Source organism: Apus apus, chromosome Z, assembly GCF_020740795.1.
Source record: "Apus apus isolate bApuApu2 chromosome Z, bApuApu2.pri.cur, whole genome shotgun sequence".
In the NCBI taxonomy this organism is placed as follows: Eukaryota; Metazoa; Chordata; class Aves; order Apodiformes; family Apodidae; genus Apus; species Apus apus.
The window spans coordinates 43,183,536-43,199,792 of record NC_067312.1 but is presented as its reverse complement, the minus strand read 5'-3'; the positions used below and the strand labels follow the sequence as shown (position 1 = coordinate 43,199,792).

The following is a 16,257-nucleotide window of genomic DNA, read 5'->3' as shown; positions in this document are numbered from 1 at the left end:
CAAGTATGGAAAATTAAGGTTAGAAAGAATGTTTATGACCTCAGGAATTTAGAAAAAAATTGAACAAGTCAATGTTAAATTTAGACTGCAAAGTGGTTGTGAACTAAGTAATATAGAGACTTGGAAAAGAACTACCCTGTAAATCAGTCAGTTTCTTGTCCACTGTTCCCTAATAAGCAGTTTTTGATGAGTGTTTCCACATGATCCATCCAAGATCTATATAAGAAGTACTACATTAATATTTTTCTCTTATTTTTTCCCACCTATGGTAATTTTTAAATTTGTCCTCTCTCTCCCGGATCTGCACTCCAGTTTGTGAGTACTAGCAGTCTTCTATTACTAGCCATGCAAAGATGTCTTAATGAGATACAGTGACCCCTGAGCATGCCTCAGTCCTCTTCCATGCTGTTACAATACATTGTGCAGCAGAATTCCTTAGCTTAATTTAATCAGTCCTATTTGCCATTCCACCTAATAGGTCTCATTCTTGTGCTACTGTCCTCCTTGTGCAGGAAAACAGATGGAGGAAGTGATCCAGCTGAAAAATACCTAATTTTGATCCCTTCCTCAAACCTTTCCACCTCTCCCATCCCCAGTGTGCCAGTACAAAAGAGGGGATAACACGGTGACCTCTGCAATGCACAGATCCCACCCACCCTGCCACCAGAAGAAATCAAATCCAACCATAACCTTATCAAGTGGCATTAACTCCAGTAAGGTCTGCAGAATTAAGAGACAAAGACTCTTGAAGACTTCCAGATCTTTACTCCAATAGTCCTACCAGGCTATAAACTTTTTTCCCTCACCAATGCCAAAGGACAGGAGAAACAGCGGTTCTTTGACCTGAGCAGCTCTGTCGGATTTTTTCTGGACAAGTGTTTAGTACAGGCGTCATAATCACTTGTGAGTGGTGACAACCAAGCAGACTGTATTCTCACCTTTAGGATATGATCTAGGGAAACGGTCATAGAAAGTAAACTCAAAAGAATGAGCATATTTCTACTCAACTGCCAGTTCTCTTCTGCATAGCAGTATAAAACTAAACTTACACTGACTCAAATAGTAGTCCAATATTACAGGTTGTTTCCTGTTTGCTCGCCCTTAAACAGGAAACACAATTAATCTTCATAATTCAACATGAGAGATTTAATCTTTTACTCAGCTTTCAAATCTGCTATTTGCTCCCTGGAGAGTCATAACAGATTTTCTTTTTTAAAATAGGAATGTCCAGTTCTTTAGACCACTTAGTATGTGAGTTTGACATTCCTGTTACCACAGGTCCACACAGTTACCTCAAAATGCTTAGCTTTTTACCTCAGGAGAAGTTTCTGAAAGCACAATTTTAGTAAAAACAGCTGTACAATACAGATAAATTTTTAATGGAGAAGCACATTGAGCTTCACACCAATTACAGGGTGGAAGGAGGGGTGCCGGTTTCTGAGAGTGCCACAGAGAGCTTATGACACTTCCCTTCAGATATTCAGCCTTGAACAGAACCAAAATTCAAAAAAGAGCAAGGGAGACAATGTGTAAAGCTGAGGAACGCATGTTTACTTATTTTTAGCTTTTATAGTTCAATTTAAACTCTCACCCTAACTTAGGAAAAAGGACAGAATGTGTTTCACTGATAATATGACAATACCAATCTAAAACACAGCAAATTCCCACAAAAGGTTCTGCTGCCCTGCCTACAATGAATTACAGTAGAGAATTAAATCCTAGCACTCTAAAAAAGTCCCAAGACTACAACCGTATTATAAAAAGTTAGATAAAAAATTGCAGACTTTTTTTTTTGTTGTTGTTGGTTGGTTTTGGCTTTTGTTGTTGTTGTATTGTTTTGTTAACAAGAGCAAGATATACCTAAGGATATATCTCTCTAGCATTTGGACAAGTTTATTACAATTTTTCATTACTGCGGTGTAAATATAGCATGAGTTCTGATACCATTCTACTTACCGTCATATTCTGGAAAATAATCAACTAGATGGGAGTACATAATTTTCTCCTCTAAGAGATCTTTTTTATTTAAGAACAGAATGACTGAAGAGTTCTGGAACCATGGATATGTGATAATTGTCCTAAAGAGTGCTTTGCTTTCTTCCATTCGATTCTGGAATTAAAAAAGAGCAGAATTTTGTTGGTCATGAAAGTAATTGTTGAATTAATAAAACAATAAATTAATGCATTTTCACTTTACTTGGTAAACAGATCCAATCCATATTTTGCACCTTCCTACCAATATGTAATGTTCAAATTAATAAATTACAATTAATAATTAAGCAGTTAATTAAATAGGCAAGCATTTCCCTTTTGCAAATTCAACTGCTCAAGCATAAACATACTTTAAAACACAGATCATGAACATGAAAGCTGTAACAGATACATTTCTATAGTCTAAGTATGCACAGCTATGAGCAGCCAACTAACTGGTGGGTATTGCATAGATTTATGGTAGGGACAAGTATTCCACAACAAGACATAATAGTAAGTTCAAGGATTAAGAATATATTTTTATATATATATATAGGCCTTTCCCAGACTTGAAATGCATAGTTAGATAAAAAGATATCAGCTTAAAACAGTTGCAGGTAAATCGGGAACCTGAGACCCCTTTGCATTATAGTTGAAATGCAAATGAGCATATGGTTCTATTTGTAACAGCTTTCTGTCACAGTAAAATTATTTTATACAGTTCTGAAGAACTGTTAGGCTGATATGATGTGGTTAATACAGAATCAAAACAAACCAAGTTCAAAACAAAGGAATTAACTTCCCTTTTAATTATTATTTAAAGCTGCAGCCCCCTGAAAAAAACCTGTTTCACCACCAAATGGAGCTACAGAGAACAGCAGCAAGGCAAATCTTGCAGATTCTGCTGCTGCTGACCCATAAAACAAACTGTCAAATAACTAAGCCAGTTTTGTAGTAAGTGTATCTTTAATTGCATTAATTTGCCTTTTAAAGAGACACAAACCAAAACCAAACAAATAAATAACAACAAAACCCCAAAATAAACCTTAAAAGAAAAAAACATTTTGTAGAAGTCGATGCTTTGGTCTCTTAAGTCTGAAGACTTTACTACATGCTGGAGTGGTGGGTGAAAATAAATTGCTAAATTTATAGACTGAGAAACTAACGCAGAGGAGTATCCCCCTTGCTTCCTTCTAGTGAGTTCCTACTACTTGCATTGTTTTCAGTGGTGCCAGGATTTCCTTCAGGGAGGAGAAAAACTGAAATGCCTACAGAGCTGAGCATGAAACCTAAGTCCTTAGATTAATTGTCAATCAGACCGTGCTTTCTTCTCAACATTCTGTAAAGTCTTCTCTAAACAAGGCCTTACAGAAAAGCAGTAGGAATTACATAGGATAGTTTTCACTTTTACAGTTGATGAAAATGGCAATATAAACTTACAAACTACTGTTTAAATTATAAATACTTACCTGAACACTTGGTATATTCTAATGTGACACTCACAACGTGAAACAGTGTCAATCAAGATTCAATTAGTAGTGCTCTTTGGCAGTACATTTGTAAGCTACTGAAAACTCCTCAGTAAGAAAAGCTCACAGAAAACACAAAGAAATTACTTATCTGTGAGTAAGTATTCCTGTTCTTTATAAAAATCCTTCAGGAGGGCTGCAATATTTTAATCTATAATGCTATTTTTTTTTCCATATACATAACACAGAATTGCAAAGACACAATAAATACATTGGTTTGGATGAATTTATGACCCTTCCTCCAGGAAAGCTCAAGAAAACTTTGTTTTGCAAACATTGTTATTAGACCCAGAGTACACTGCTTGAAAGGGATTCCAAACAAGATGAAGCAGAAAAGGCATGCAGACTAAAGCTACATAGATACAATGTCTGAAACAATTTCTGGCATCTGATCAGCTAAAACATCAACTCTGTAAGTGCTGTGTATCAGGAAAGTACCAGGATGCATCCACAATAAAGAACAAAATATTGTGTCTGCCCAAACAGAATACTATTAAGAAAGGAGTGTGCAAAAGAGCTGCTTCAGAAAAAAATTGTTACATCAAAGGAAATAATTACAGCCTTGAGAAGTGTACGGAAGTGGTTGGTAAGTGCAGTCTAACACAAGCGAAAGAAACGCTTAACTGCTTTAGAAAAAATACACAGTTCAAGGATGTCAGCAAGTGAAGCCAATAAAATGCTATCAGATTATCCCACCTTCATTCACGTCACTGTATTTTTTATTATAGTCAAAGCTTCATTTTATACAGAAGCCACTTACATCCAAAAGTCATTCAGTTAACTTGCTAAGAAGAGCCAGGCTAAATCTGAATCTATTCCTCATTCTGGGAGAAAATGCTTTAGTGAGGCAACAGTAGTAGATTATCGCCTTTGCTAATTTCGTATTAAATTATCCAATCCCAAGAAAAATTAACTCGAAGTCAAAGTATTGTGGGAAATGACAAAAAAAATGTACCTTATGATGCCAGAACCCACTGAAGTAGAATTATTTCTTACAGTATGACAATCTTGCCCTGTACAGGAAGGCAAGGCAGTAAAGTCTTGCGCAGTAAATGGTAATTCAGAGGAACAGTAACTATCTCAGTGTAGATATTATTTCAGAGTTTACATCACTACAGAATAGCCCGTACCACATCTTCACCCGCAGAATGAAGCAAACAGCAGGGATTAAGACATCAGGAAGGCTGCAGATGCATCTTCTAAGGAGCTAACAAAAGACGACAAGCTGTCCAAATCAGTTAGGGTCATTCCTGAAGATCTATAAATGACATGTCTATGAATTTTTGTGATCCTACCCAAGAAGAAGATGACACAATGCTATCTTCTGCTTTTACAACAAAAACATAGAAAAAAATACTTAGGATATTAACACAACCATTTAGATCTTCTCTGAATGTATGTCACATTGCAATGCTCCACAGACAAACATCACAAAAGATGTATGCGGTAAGATGGGGCTGCTAGAACTTCAAAAGGACAGATCAGTCAATTCCAGGGATTCAATACAGATTTGTATAATTTATATATTTAGCAAGTGTCTTGCAAAGCCTCGTAAATATACTAATTAAGAAAATTCCTTTTCAATTAATTGCACAATATATATAACGTGATGTATACACTACTGAATGACCACTATGGTCAATGGTATTTCACTAGAAGAAAACCTTTATCTTAGATGCAACAATGTAATGAAGGAATTGTCCATGACCTTGTCTGTTTTCTCTGGCTGTGTCAGTTGGTCTAATAAAATTATTGCCTCTTCCTATAGATCTTGCTTATGTATAGCATTTGTATTTTCCATGGGGATCCTCTGAATGAAAAATGTCATCTGATGGCATCATAAATTATAGGGCTGTTACTGCAGTCGTATGTCACTTTAACATCATAGTTTTGACATCTAAGATCAAACCAAAGAAATTCCAGATCTGTAATGGAATATTAACTCTAGGGTTTGGCTTCCCACCTCTCCCCCCCACAGCCTGGTTCTTTTATAACTTTGTTATGCACAGACCTAATAATAATATACTTGAAAACTCAAGAGGACTCAGAGAAGGGGAAAAACATAGTAAACAGACAACGTAACTTCACACTGAGATTGGGTTTTTTACTGTTTTTTTCTGCTTCTCCTTAGTGCTGCAAGCTGCACTTATAGTATGGGCAACACAAAATGCAAGAAAACAAAGCACTTAACATGCCCTAAAGAGAAGACAGATATTCACTGAATACTGACCATAGCTGGATCTCTTGGTGTGTAGTCATAACACAATAAAACCTGAAGGGTGTCTCCTGTTCCCTCCCTGTAACGCCCACCCATCTTCATGTGAGAGTTTTTTTCATTACTGAACTCTTCCCTAGCTGGTAAAAAAAAAAAAAAAGCTGACCAGTTGTCTGAACTATGGGGAATCTCACTGGCTTTTTCCCAGTCCCTCTTCTTCAGAGGAATGCAGACAGGACCTAATTAAAGAAATACTAAACTGTCAGCTCTTTTTAAAAACTATGCCAAATGCCAGCAATGTAACCTTGAAATTAATATGTATCATTATGAAACACAGCTAGCCTCTGGCTTCTCCTTTTGAAACTATCCCACAAACAATTTGCTTTTCATAGTTTCAGAGAAGAGTAAGAAAGTTTAAAAGAAAGCAAAGGCACAATAAAAGAAGCAAAGAGATGGAAAGTTATAGCTTCAATATTAATGGAAAGTGATGGAATTCCTAGCAAATATTGTAATTGTATTTTGAATTTAAGAGCTGATTTTGTTAAACTTGTCACTAAAGAACTCAGCATACCTGTAACAAAGAGCAAGTGCTGTCAACTCATGTGGGGGTAGCTGATAAATATCCAACACAACCTCTGAAGATAAACATTTAGAGAATAATTAATTTCTTATGTTATTAACATTTAGAGAAGCTGGATTCAATGATTCTAACTACAAATATGCATGTACTTCTGCAAAACTACACCTTTGCTTGTTATTAGGCTTAAGTCAGGATCTTGCTGTTAGATGCTCTGTCAGGAAAGGAGTAGGAAAGCATCATCATATACTCTTCATTTCTAAGTAGCTCTTCCCAAGAGGCAACCTTCTACGTTCTTTGCAGTAAGAGACTGGGTTGCTTATATTTGGAGAAGATTTTTTCCTTTCTTTCACCAGAAACTACTTATTATAAGATTTGAAACAGTAATTGCCAGTTTAGTTGCAAAATCAAGACTATTCATATAACAAAAACACTGCCCCTACTGAATACATATTCAGGGTCTGGCCACCTGGATAGCTTTTGAGTGTTAGGTCTAGCAGTGGTAAAAACAATGCAATTAGAAGACAGCTATTACTATTACAATCTAAGAGAACACAGAGAGCACAATTATGTACATACACATCAGCAGGGATGTTACTGCACTGCTGGTACCATTAAGCTCCATACAACAAGAATGAATAACAACCCTGCATTTAATTTGTTTAAATAAAAACCGCTGTAAGTGCTCAGTGACTCACACACCTTCCACTGAAACACAACTGAAATGGCAGCAGAGTGTTGACTCAGAAATGTTGGCTGGAAGGCATCTGTAGACTTCATCTAGTTTAGTCCTTCATTCAGTAGAACTACTGACAACACAGGAGCAGGCTAGTCATAGCTTTGTCAGTAAGCCCTGAAATCCCCTACAGAGATTACAGTATCTCTCTGGTTCCTCTGTCCCACTGCTAAACTAACCCAACAGAAGAATGTTTCCTAATACACAACCTGAACTTCACAGGCCACAACTCTTTATTGATCTGCTCCACAGCAGACGCAAATCTTCAAATATTTGCTGGCAAGCATTAGTGTCCTCTAGACTAAACAAGCTCAGGTCCCTCACTCTGTCTTCCTGAAGTATGTGCTCTGGGACCTTCATGCTCTTCCCAACAGCTTATGTGATCATGATATTGAGTCTATAAACTCCTCACAACTATTTCAGAGGCAAACAGAAAGGAATTGTGTTACGAATAGTGAACAGAAATTTTGATATTTTGTCACTCAGATGTGTTTTGTGGTAACTGAGAGATGGCCTAAACATTTTAAAGTAGATTTTATCTGCTTGAGCAGAAAAAGCAATATAGGTCCTGAGTTCACTGTAATAAATGAAATATTCTAATGTAGCTTCACTATTTTGTTTTAGAATTACTCAAGATTACTAAAAAAAAAATACAAAGCCATTTATTTTTTGACTAATCAATCTCTGCTTAACCTTCTCCGGTCTTTCATCTGTTTATCATATGCCTAAGAGGAAATCAGCTTTTATGGATATAATGGCAGATAAAAATATTGTTCCGGCAGTAATTTCTCCACCAATACTGCTTAGTATTTTCTAAAATTTCTCTTAAGTAGGTTTTCTGTTGCTAATGATAGCTCATATCATTGAATGATCACCATTTTCCTTTATTAAGCATATATACAATATTACTGCCAAAATATTTTAAATCCACTTAATTGCAGGATGTCTGACAAGACAAAATTATTGAATTATTCACTGTTAGGAAGAACACTTGTTCTTAACCAGATGTATTTTTTGTTATGCAAGAAACAGTTTCACGTTACAGTATTTTTACTGGAAATCGGGATACGATTCAAGCAGTATAGAAAAAGGCCAGCACTGGGGATCTGACCTTCTGTCAAACTAAGCAAGACAGTGAGGTTCTTTGAAAAGAGAACAGGAGCAGGGGAGGAGCAGGAGTTTGTTCAAATACTAGATCTGATTTTATGAGCCAGCTCTAACTCACAACTGCTTCCAGAAAAATCTTACTTTAGCTTAAGTAAGCTGAAAGGCTGCAGAAAGAAACTTGTGAATAACTAATGTACAGAAATGTGCAGCTGGAGCTGGCTCAAGGTTTTCTCAGTACCTGGTAGCCATTCTCAGCAATTATGCCAGCCTTCACAGCAACCCTCCTTCTGACAGCAGGAACAGCTCCTCGTGGCCTCCCAGGCTTTGCAGGCAGCTGGCACCAGGAAAATGAACAGCGGGAGCACTATGGTCCCCACCTCCCAAGATCTGCTGGCCTGGGCAACCTCTTATGTCTGCAGTCAGCTCTGAATTGCACGAAGACATAGTGATATCGCCAGCCATTATTTTGTTTTCCACATTATGATACACAAACGCCAGCATAAAATTCTCCCATGCTCCACAAAACCTGGCACAGCCACTAGTCCAATGTAAAAATACTACCACAAAACACAGAATTACAAATACAGCAGACAAACTCCACAATAATTTGTGAAGTGTTAATATTACAATTTCTTATCAAACACCAAGAAAAACACTGTGATTATTCACTAATCAAGGGACTTTCCAGTTTTATGACCAGAAACATTTTTTTATGAAACATGAAGAAAAATAAAATTCTATTTCTTTCTTCCATGGACCTCTTACTATATACAAAATTTTATACTGGTAAGTTTTTGTAAGATGGTTAAACATTAAGACAAATATAAGTAGACATACAAACCATATTTTATCACATTTTTCTCAAAATGCAAACTCACTCTTCCTAATTTTTAATAGATTTAAAAAGAGCATACTTCCACTTTTTTTAATCCTACACTTTCAGTTTTCCTGTTAAAATGGTGGATTTCTAGTTCGAATTTACATGCTGAAATTGTCTTTGCTACCTGTTTCTCTGGAAAAGGATGGTTCTCCTGCAATTACACAAATAATAGAACTGGCATAATTTATAAGCACTTGACTCTAAGAAGTTAAATAACGAAAAATGCCTGAAAAGCACTAAATTAGCATTTAAAAGCTTTATCAGCTGGTACCCAGTGAAGGGAAAGCAGCATTTCCCAGCTAATAAATACAGCATTTTGAGAGAAAAGACCAAGTACAATATTAACCTGAAACAATACAGAAGCAGTAGTGGAGTTTCATCCATTACTGTCTTTATCTTGGTCTAGAGTGGCATCTGGTGGGCACACTGTAACTTACATATGGAATGAAAAATGTAGGAATTATTTTTTGTCTTAAAAATAATTTGTAATTTAAATAGTACTAATTACTAAAATTCAGGTTTCACAAATTTTGAGGGACTGAATTTTATTGAAATGAAGAGAGAAGTGGTGAGGCAGTAAACAAAATGCATTCTTCTGTCAACAGCTTGCATCGTGTATACAACTACATGTATGCAGTTAACAAATGTGTATTTTAGTCCATTCAGAGACCATACTTGTAGAAGACGTACAGATGCAAGACAGCTGGATGCTAGAAACTTACCTCATAAAATCTTGTGCATGTGAATAGTTCTTGTGTGAAAGTCTACGCTGATTAGGAATGTCTCCATTTGACCAATAAGACTCCCAGCAACTATTTTAGTAGAAGCACTGACTGTCTGGCTGACCAGAAAGACCTACCTTGGCTAGAAAATTAGTAGAACTGCTACATGGAAGTTGGGAAAGAACAGAGGAAATCAGGAAGTGGGAGGAAAGTGCCAAGCCTTCCACTACATAAAAACGTAAATACATTATCAAAACGAGAAGCATTTCAGATTTTTGCAACCAGTATGAAGCATAATCTTGCAGCTATACTGCTGTAACTAATGATCTGGGAAAAAACCTGCAATAGTTGGACAAGCATTTTAATTAATAACTCCAGTGCAGTAAGAGACAACTTCAAACACAGATCTTGGCACTAATTCCTTTATTTTCTTCAATGGTCCTGAATTTTTCTGCAAACTACCCTGACAAAAAAAAGCTGTTGCTAACAGACTGGGAAGACACCTCTGTAGGTAAGAACTCCGTTTTTAAATCACCTGGGAGAACTCTCATCTCTCTAACAGCTTGAACTTGCAACACTGCACTTGCAAATACGTAGCTATTTTATGTACTCTGCAGAGGGACAGATGAACCAAATGACAGCTGAAATCTGTTAAATCTACATGTTTAACAATCATCAAAACACAAAAGTACTGTCCAAAAAAAAGCAGTCAAAAATGGTCAAAAAACATGGTCCAAATATTGCTGTCAAATATTTTTTAAATAAAGAAATGGTTGTTAAATTAACTTTGATGGAATAACATGAACACCAAAATAACTGCTTTTTCATTAATACCAACATATTTTTGATTAAAACAATGTGAAAATATTTAAAAATTAAATTGTCATCAAATAAAGACCCTTTTCTAGACAGTTTTGACATTGGTTACTGAAAAAAATAAGTGGCAGCTTGCTTTGCCAGGAATTGCTGCCAATGGCAACATTTACCAGCAGCATTTCTGGCAGCCTCTATGTGCGGGTTCATGATCATTCAACCTTTCATTTCCATTATGAAACACCCATTTCAACAAAAGAGAGAGAGGCTCTGGCTTTTCCTTATGCAAATGCTTCCCAATACTGATACTTTATATTCAAAAGCTTCTTTATCCACAAACCAAAAAGAAAACACATATGCATATGTGTGAAGAGGTATGAACAGATACAATACATACAGCAACAAGGTTTGGCACAGGTGGTAAATGTGTTATTTTCTCTAGTTTCCAAACAAATAATGAGATCTGGAGATTTTTATTTCCCATAGGAATACACTGTTAAATAATTATAAAGACCATTTGAGGATTTTAATTCTATCCTGGAGTTCGCATTATCCCTCTGCTCAATTGTTCTGGATTGCTGAATGCTGATGAAAAAAACAGGCAACTAAAGCATTAAGTTTCTTCGTAATGCAGATAAAAAGAAGTGCTCTGATCTCTCAATTGTTTTCTTTCAGCCTTCATGCTATGCTATGTAGGACTAGTATGTGAATAAGAAACACAGAGGTCTGGAAGAGAAGTGGAAGCATGCCCACATGTGAACAGCAAGACTGTTTGGATGAATACAATTAAATAAATTCAGTGTAACTTAAATCCTGTGAGGGTAACTACATTAATTCCTATCTCCACCATAAAATAAAGTAGGGATATTCAGGTTTTTAAAGAAGCTACGGTAAAAAAACTTATGGCATGACCATAAAGATGCTTCTGAAAGAGACAAAGAAGAAAATCTGCTTTCATTTGACAAACTATGATTTTTCTACTTAGAATCCACAGAAGAATTTATATTGGAAAGGACCTGTGGAAGTAATCCAGTCCAACTCCTTGCAGTCAGCAAGACTAACTTTGTCATTAGACCAGGTTTCTCGTGGCTGTGTCCAGTCAAGCTTTGAACATCTCTCCAGGATTGAGATCCTACCCCTATAAGCAAACAATTCTACTTCACTCACTCATACGTAGCTATCATCTTTCAACCCTCATGATCTATGAGCACCAGGCTAAACACAGTTTTACTGAGGGCCACTGTATTCACAGACTACTAAGTGACCAGACTGCTGTAGTAATCCTTTGCCTGTATTGTTGTGGACAAAGCATTTTATGAACAACTTTTTTCAGATTATTTAACTCTGCACTGCTTCCAAAAGTGACTCCACCACTCCCATATCCATCCCTTCTTTCTCCCACTTCTCCTGCTCCACTTTTCTGAGTACCTCCTGGAATTCCTGCAAGGTTTGTGCAATGGCTTTTGGAAACACTGCTGGAGTCACCTCCAGATCTACTGGTTCTGTTCATGTTACAAAATAAAGATGTTACGCTTTCCTACTGCTCGTGCCATGCAAAGACTGCTACTGGTTTTAACATGTATGAAAGGACCTGCAGGAAGTAAAGGCAATATTAGACACAGCTTGAAGGCATGTGTCTAGGATTTCTTAAGGCTAGGAATAAATTTTGCTATTATTTTAAAAACTCTGAATTCTTAAGCCATTACATTCTGCTTCATCCAATAGATTTTCAGCAAGAACTGCAATCTGAGATTGAACAAATAAATACATAAATTATAAGGAGGTGTCATCAATGTTAATCGATGACAACTCTCATGGTTAAAGGGAAGTGAATACTAGTTGAAGACTAATTCAGTTACACATTATTACGTTAAAACTAAAAATCCTGGCTGCCGCTCAATCATGTGACGTATTAAGACACAGTACAAGGTTTGTTTGTTTAAAAAAAAAAAACAAACAACACAACACCAAAGGACCAAAGAAACAAACCCAAAAGTTTTTTAAAAAGCTTTAAAACAAAAGCTTTTCAAAGAAAGAGTATTACTTTACTTGACAAAACTCTCCTCCTTTTCTGAGTAAAAAGAACTAATAATAGTTTCAAATAAACCTCTCGAAAGGGTTTGCAAATTACCTGTCTGGATAGGATAGATAAATTAATTAGACCTTAACAGTAACATTGGTTCTATTTGCTTTGCTAGTCAACATCAATGAAAACCCAGCAAATAAACTATCCATGAATTACAATTTTTTAAAGTTATATTTATGTTACTATTTTAACAAAGAAAGAGACACATCAATTATTCCTTTATAAGAGGTTTCATTCATAAATGAAAAAAAATTGCTTAGCAAGTAAAATTATGAAAAAAACCCATTGTTTTCCTAAGTCATAAAGATGCAGAGATAAGGTATTCAAATGTATATAGGACACAAAGTATCTAATTATAATGTTGGGCATTAGTGCAATTTCTTACTCAAAATTCAAAGTGGAAGGAATATTAGTTGTAAATATTAGCAACATTTATCTCCCACCCTGTTAAAACTTCACATTTTATAAATGTATTTCTATTATTGTTTTAAAACTAAAATTTATCAGCTCTGACCAAAATAATCCCCCAATTTATTTTGCGCAATGGATGTTCAGAATACTCATACTGGTTTACTTCTAAAAGTAAAGTATCTTTACTATCTGTCTTTTATCAATCAATACTTTATGCTGTCCAATGCCTCTGCAGCTTTGCAGCCTCTGACAGTACCTCAGGAAAGACAGTACTTGCTTTTCAATAGTTTAGAAAACTTAAAAATTTCACTTAGACTATTAAACCATCAACTTAGTTCAACTGAAGAAACTGAATCCTGTCTTTGTTTTCCTCTGGGAACACATAAAAAGCAAGATCTCTACCCATAAAAAGCCAATATTTTCATAACCATCATAAACATGCTATATGAAATAATAAATGCCTTGAGATATTTATTGCACTAATTTAGAAGAAAAATATGTAGAAACATCAATAAAGACTATTCTTTATTTTGCCTTTTCCAAGTACTTAACAAGCTCTTCAAAGATAATGAAAACCTCTTTTTTTTATGAAAACAGATTTTACAGGTATACTGCACTGAGGTCTCTAGTCATTCAGTAAGGGAAAGTGGTTACTGCTTCTCTTATAAAGCTGGAACTAACTTTTGCATTTATTGCACTGAGACCATGAGATTTCATGCCTACCTGTGGTATGTATTATAAAGTGCTTTATTTAAGAAAACAAGTTGATTTTTAAAATGGAGAGATTATAAATTGTGCTTTTTGATAAAACTGCAAATTTCTGATTTGCCAGTATAACTCAGAGCAGAAACCTGACCTAGAGGACATACTCACAAATTAATTTACTAGAAAGATGATTTCTTCATTTTTATCTCACCTCTAGTTTTGTCAGTCTTTTCTGAAAAAGTGAAAAGGTCAATCTAAGTTGTAACATGTTCTCCTTTGTCACATCATATCACACTGAGGGACAATTTACTTAATTTACAGTACTATTAATGTAATTAGTATATTATGTCCTCTGGATCAAAATTTGTCCTAATTTCCACCAATTAATCCAGACAGACTTACTGTTTTATTAAGGGCAGAATTTGGAACAGTTCGCTGTCTCTCCTTTCACATGTATTTAGGAAGACAAAGACACTTCAAAACTGTACAGCATCTGAAATTTTAAAATATATTGTCCTTACCAATCAGATGCTAAGTTATGTACAGTCTAGACACACATTTAAGACAGGAGACATGATGTTGTTCTGATTATTGTCTCTTAGAGGAGGAACAGTTTAAATACAGTTGGGCAGCCACAAGTGTTTTTCTTCAGGATTGCAGCCCACAACTCTCTAGCTGCAGAACTTTTTCATGACACTGCAATGACATGGATGTACATTTTAAGTATCCCCCTACCTGGGACTCTGAGTAACGGAGTCTGAACACTCATTTTCTAAGTGAGATGTCAACTTAAGGAGTAGTTACAATATATCCCTCAGAACTTCTAACATTTAACTCCTCCAAGAGCATGAAGACAGAAAAAGCTCCCAGCTCAACCCCACACATACCCAGTGAGTAAAAGGCCTTGAGAGGCACTAGAGAAGCCTCTCAACTCTGTATAGCCTCATCTGATTTATAATCCAAATGCATTTATCTTAGATAAGCTAAACAAGGGAAGAAATGGATTTACAAATGAGAGTCTACCAGGCACTACATTTTGAAATACAAACCAGGAATTTTATGGGCTCTGCATCAGCTTCATAAGGGTCATACAAACACACATGTATGACTGGCAAATAATTTTTACAGATTTTTATTTACTCATGAAAATTAGATTAATGAAAAAATGTGGCAACTAAAAAGAATGCCACAGATGATTAAAAAGTGTATTTTCTTTTTAAAAACATACTATGAGGAAAAGGACTTCAGGCAAGAACACGCAGTGGACTAATTAGAAAAAGAAAGTAGGCCATCTTACAAAAATCATACTGTTTAATGAGGCCATGAAAGCAATGCAAAATGAGCAGAAGAACACTGCAACTTGTCAAGTCAGATCTTTTAATTTCAATCAGAGCCGCACAGACTAGAGAAGGATTAGACTATCATAGTATCACACTGGTGGCATACATACAAAGAAAGTAGGGCATTTACACACACTATCTCAATTTGGTGCTAAAATTTTAATACTGTTTCACAATTTTAACATAAGTGCAAAAAAGTGTCTCTTGGCTAATTACCCTAGTCTCAAAGTTAAATTACTGTGTTCCATACTGAGCTTATCACACTCCAGTGAAGAATAAAAATATGTGGGGGGGACAAACTTCTCAATTCCAAGTGTCAACTAACATACTTAAAACCTTTTCCCATATTTCTGCCACGCATCCACATTCAGAAAAACGATGCTTTGCTTTATGTGGAATAAATAACCCATTCTTCTCCTATGCATTTTGGGACTGCAATGTTTAGAGATACAGAGAAGGCAAAAGGAAGGCAAGAAAGCAGTGTTCTGGGTACACCACCAAAATCGAGACAGAGATCCTACAGCTTGCTGCAAGCCAAAACTAAGCTGCCTAGGTGGGTGCTTAGCTCAAAGACAGTCTGGATCTATTCCAGAGCTGGAGTAACACAGGTCTAAGGCAGCTGAAAAGCACTACTAGGCTATGTATGCATGACCAAAAAGCAAAAACTGTTTTCAATTAGAAGTTATGATGTATTTTAAACTGAAAGGAAAAAAGGTTCAGAAGTTATCTAATGTTGTTAATAAGAAACACAGTTTAGCAGTAAGGTGGAAGAACCATTTGCAAGACAATAAGGAGTTTTACAGCTTTTGCCTCAATGAAGTGTTTCAAAAGTAAGAATGTGAAAAATCAAAACATCTGTATGAGTAAAGTGGTATTTTTCATAATAGTTAGAAAGTAGTTATGGAAAGGCTATCACAACTTTAGGTATCACTTCAGGCACTGGGGAGCCCAAAACATTAAGGAAAGTCTACAGTCAGATGTTCTATTCAGTTCACAACTTGGGAACCCTTTCAGCATACAAAAACACAGAGCAAGATTGCATACTCCAAAAGATCCAGCCTAGGAAGAAACCGCTCTCTCTTCCCGTCTTCTACAGTAGGGATGCTGTACGTCATATCTGCACTCTGAAGTTAAGTGACAAACCAGAGCAAGGGTTTATTAAAAA

The 16,257-nt window shown here is 35.9% G+C and overlaps 1 protein-coding gene across 1 annotated transcript in view; it reads right to left on the bottom strand.

The window, feature by feature from the left end:
- Positions 1–16,257, bottom strand: part of LOC127395393 (guanine nucleotide-binding protein G(q) subunit alpha-like) — a 132,428-nt gene that overhangs the window by 6,544 nt on the left and 109,627 nt on the right. The window contains exon 6 of the mRNA XM_051642321.1: positions 1,957–2,110. Coding sequence (XP_051498281.1) covers positions 1,957–2,110 — 154 coding nt within the window. The remainder of the gene's footprint in view (positions 1–1,956; positions 2,111–16,257) is intronic.